Below are 3779 nucleotides of genomic sequence, written 5' to 3' on the forward strand. Positions count from 1 at the left end.
TAGTCATTAAAAATCAGTTTAAAGCATGAATTACTCTGCTTACAGTTGTGAAAACTTAGGTTCATTGAAAGACAAAACCTGATTTGTTTCTTTCCTACAATAGATATAAGTTGTTCAAAGGCAGCAACTTGTTTCTTGACTTTGCATTTTCCATTTTAAAGTATGACACATAAGACGTATATACGGATGATAAATAGACAAATGTCTTTCTAACATCACAGTTAATCTGACTTCAACTGCTTGCAATACTCTGGAAGTTTAAAATAAACTGAGGTGGTTAAACATATGGATTAAAATCTGTTAAGTTAGTTTATTCAAAGAATAAAATGCCTCAGCCAACAATTTGCTTTCTAATGAAATAATATACTGGTTCAGTGATCATATCTTTAAAATTTGATATCATAAATAGCATGTCATTACAAAACAGATGAAATTCTCTTGCGCACATGAATAGCTATAAGACTAAGGATCACTTTTTAGCTTTTCACAGGTTTTTTACATTGTAACTATTCATAACCATGCCTTAGCTTCTTTAATAGTCTACCACCTTTTGCAAAGAAATAAACCTAAAAATATTTGGCTACCTTGCAAATAAACTTAATAAAGAATTGTTGAATGGTTACTCTTTCTTTTAAACAAAAGTTAAAAAATGATACATATTACTCCTATCCTGACCAGAAATTAAACAACTCTTACCAAAAAGTAAAGTGAGAGACATTTAAATAATAAGTTATCAGATGACATTATAAACTTGAGGCATGTCAGACTTACAAAGTCTAGTACAGAAGTGTTTATGGACTAAGGTGAGTATATGCCGTGCTTCAGTCTTCTGGTTTACCTGAAAAAAACACTGAAAAGTTAAAAATAAAGTGTTTTTTCATTATTTTCTAAATTTAGTTTTATTTCCTTAATGTACTTCAAATAAAAAAGCACAAAAATGTATTTTTCTTTGAGTCATTTTTGATACACATTACAACATAGAAAATATCAACTTTTATGCTGTCTTTCCACATCACCATTTCTTTCTCTTTTTCCCACATCAACATTTCTAAATCAATTCCTGATTTAAAATTTAAAAAACAATTTTAAAAGACATATTGAAAACAGCCATAACATTTTCCCCCTTTAGTAGAAATGTACAAATCAATCTTCTTTAAGAATAGAATTTTAACTTTATGTTAATGTTTTATTTCCCCTATTTTAGACTATGAGCTGTTAAAGGCAAAGTTCATGTGTATCAATTTTTGAATAAGCTATAATGACATGATTCTTACATGTGAATTAAATTGGAAGATTAATAGGATGTGCCTCAGTGTACTTCAACTGCATGAGAAAAACTTTTAATTAAAACCCATTATTTTCCATAATGCTTATTATTTCTGAGGTTTGGGTTTTCTTTTAACTTTTACTGTAATAGGATTTCAAACCTTAAAAAATTTTTCTTTCTTGGAATAAATCACTGACTTAAAGTGACTAGAAATTTTGTTAGTGGAATTATAGGAATAACAAAAATATATTTTCCATTCCATAATTTTTGTTTATGTTAAAGAAAAGGGACATAAAAAGGCATATTAAAATTAAAGTTAGTTAAATCCCTGGTAATTTTGAAAAGAACTCACATACTGGAAAACCTGCTTTAAGTCAGCTTAATTAACACCAATTACTGTGATAATAAGGAAACACAAGAGACTCAGTTAACAGGAAATTCAAACACCACTAATCACTAATCGCAAAACTTGATTGCTAAGTAAAAACAGAAAAAGAAATCAGAGAAAAATATATTAAATATTACTTCATCTTTTTCTATCCCCAAATATATGAACCCCCAAATAGCATTTTGAAGGGGAGAAAAACATGATAGAAAATAAAATCACTAAGAATTCAAATGAAAAGGAAACATATCAAAAAACAATGTTGAAAGTACTCTTTTTTTTTCTGTATCCTAGTAACATATCCAACCCAAAAACATTTCAAAATAGAGGCAGAGTTCTTAAAAAGACATAGTAAAGCCAACTTCTGTTAATAACTTAAAAAAAAAATCAAAGAATGCTAGAATTCCCCCTTATGTTTATTGTACACAGGCCATAAAAGAAAAAGAATTTCCTGGCTTTACTTAAATTACTATAAACTGAATCCAGAGAAGTAACTAAAACAAAGTAAGTTCTATTCTTTGATGACTTTTACATGAGAAATCTTACAGAATTAACATGAGAAATACACTTGGAATAAATGTTACTTACTGGTTCCTCCTTAACAACTAGACACAGATCACCATCACTGGTCCGGGTACCAAATCCATTTAAAGAAGATCCAACCAAAAAAAGTCTGCTTTCTAAAGAAACAATATAGCACAAGGCATTATTAACATTTAAAATAGGGCCTTCTCTGGTGGTGTAGTAGGTTGAAGCAGAACTAAAAGCTAAAGCCACTTCAGCATGAATTCGATCCCCTCTGGGAGGTGATTCACATGGCAAGGCAGACCTCTCCTGACAGGCCCATTGCTCCCCTCAGCAGTGTACTTTATTGATCTGCCTGTTTTGCTCCCACTCTGTCTCTGGTGAATCATCTTGCCACCCCTGCACCTCTGGCCTGTACCCCAGCTCTGTATGCATAAAAAAATAAATCTTAAAAAAAAAAAAAAAAACAGAATACAATATAACGAGCATGTAAAATAGTGAAACATACGTGGAAATAACAGCTGAATTTCTCTCTGCAGCTGTGTTCGACATAGTTCTTTCTTCTTTAAATCACTTAGTTGCTGCTGACATGCTTCAAATAACTCCAGTATCTGTTGACTCAACTTGAATTCACCACATAAAAAGCAAAAACTTTGTTCAGAAATGTATACGTAATTATCATACAAAAAAATGTATATATATAAAACAATATAAAAATACAAATGGTAATTTTAAAATGTGTACTATTTTATTCACAGTTTCCAATATGGACTTGTCAGTAATTGAAATAGTTACTTTTAGGAAGTATCACCAAGACACAGAAAATTAGTCATAGACAATTCATAATGAGTATAGGCTATGGATCAGTAAACTACAACATTTAATTGCTGCCTGTTTCTGGGTGATACATGATTGAAAAGTTTTACATGGTTAATTTTGATGTAGTACAGCAACCTAAATCGTGAAGGAATTTCTCAGGCTACAACGCAAAGGTAAATAGAGGAAGATTACAGAGGGATCATAAATTTCAAAACAAGTGACAGCCTTCAATGACAAAGTAACACACCATGCAGTTCTAGGCAGCAGCAGCAGCATAGAGACTTTCAAAGAAAAGGAAATAAAGTCTAAAACTAAAAGGATTCTGACTCCCAAGGGACATCTGGTAATGTCTGAAATATTTTTATTTTTCATAAAATACCTAAAAAACCTCACCCTAACCTTATTTCAACTAAAAATTCAAGATAAACTTACATCAATTTGTATAAAGACTTCAAACTAGCCAGAATTTCCAAAGAAGTTTTATTAGGTGGGATTCAGAAGTTTGGATAACTTCTGATTCTTCTATAGCCTCTCATTTGTCCAGGGAACCAATATGTTCACCTAAAAACTGTAATAATCAAGGCCCTCCCTGGTGGCACAGCAGGTTAAAGCACAGCACTCAGAAGTTAAAGCCACCTTCAGCATGAGTTTGATCCCCACCTGACCCGGAGGTGACCCACATGGCACTGCAGACCTCTCCTGATCTGCCCACTGCTCCCCTCAGCAGTGTACAGTGTACTTCGTCAGTCAGCCTGTTCTGCTCCCCACTCTGTCTCTGGTGAA

The 3779-nt window shown here is 32.2% G+C and overlaps 1 protein-coding gene across 1 annotated transcript in view; it reads right to left on the bottom strand.

Annotated features, from left to right (window-relative positions):
- PAPD4 (PAP associated domain containing 4) overlaps nucleotides 1-3779 on the bottom strand; it is a 43876-nt gene that overhangs the window by 25863 nt on the left and 14234 nt on the right. Inside the window, exons 5-7 of the mRNA XM_012721761.1 lie at nucleotides 2686-2800; nucleotides 2241-2332; nucleotides 772-838 (exon numbers count right to left, since the gene is read on the bottom strand). Of these exons, the coding sequence (XP_012577215.1) occupies nucleotides 772-838; nucleotides 2241-2332; nucleotides 2686-2800 (274 nt within the window). The remainder of the gene's footprint in view (nucleotides 1-771; nucleotides 839-2240; nucleotides 2333-2685; nucleotides 2801-3779) is intronic.

The sequence above is a fragment of the Condylura cristata genome, unplaced genomic scaffold (genome assembly GCF_000260355.1).
Source record: "Condylura cristata isolate star-nosed mole 26May11 unplaced genomic scaffold, ConCri1.0 scaffold00007, whole genome shotgun sequence".
Taxonomy (NCBI): Eukaryota; Metazoa; Chordata; class Mammalia; order Eulipotyphla; family Talpidae; genus Condylura; species Condylura cristata.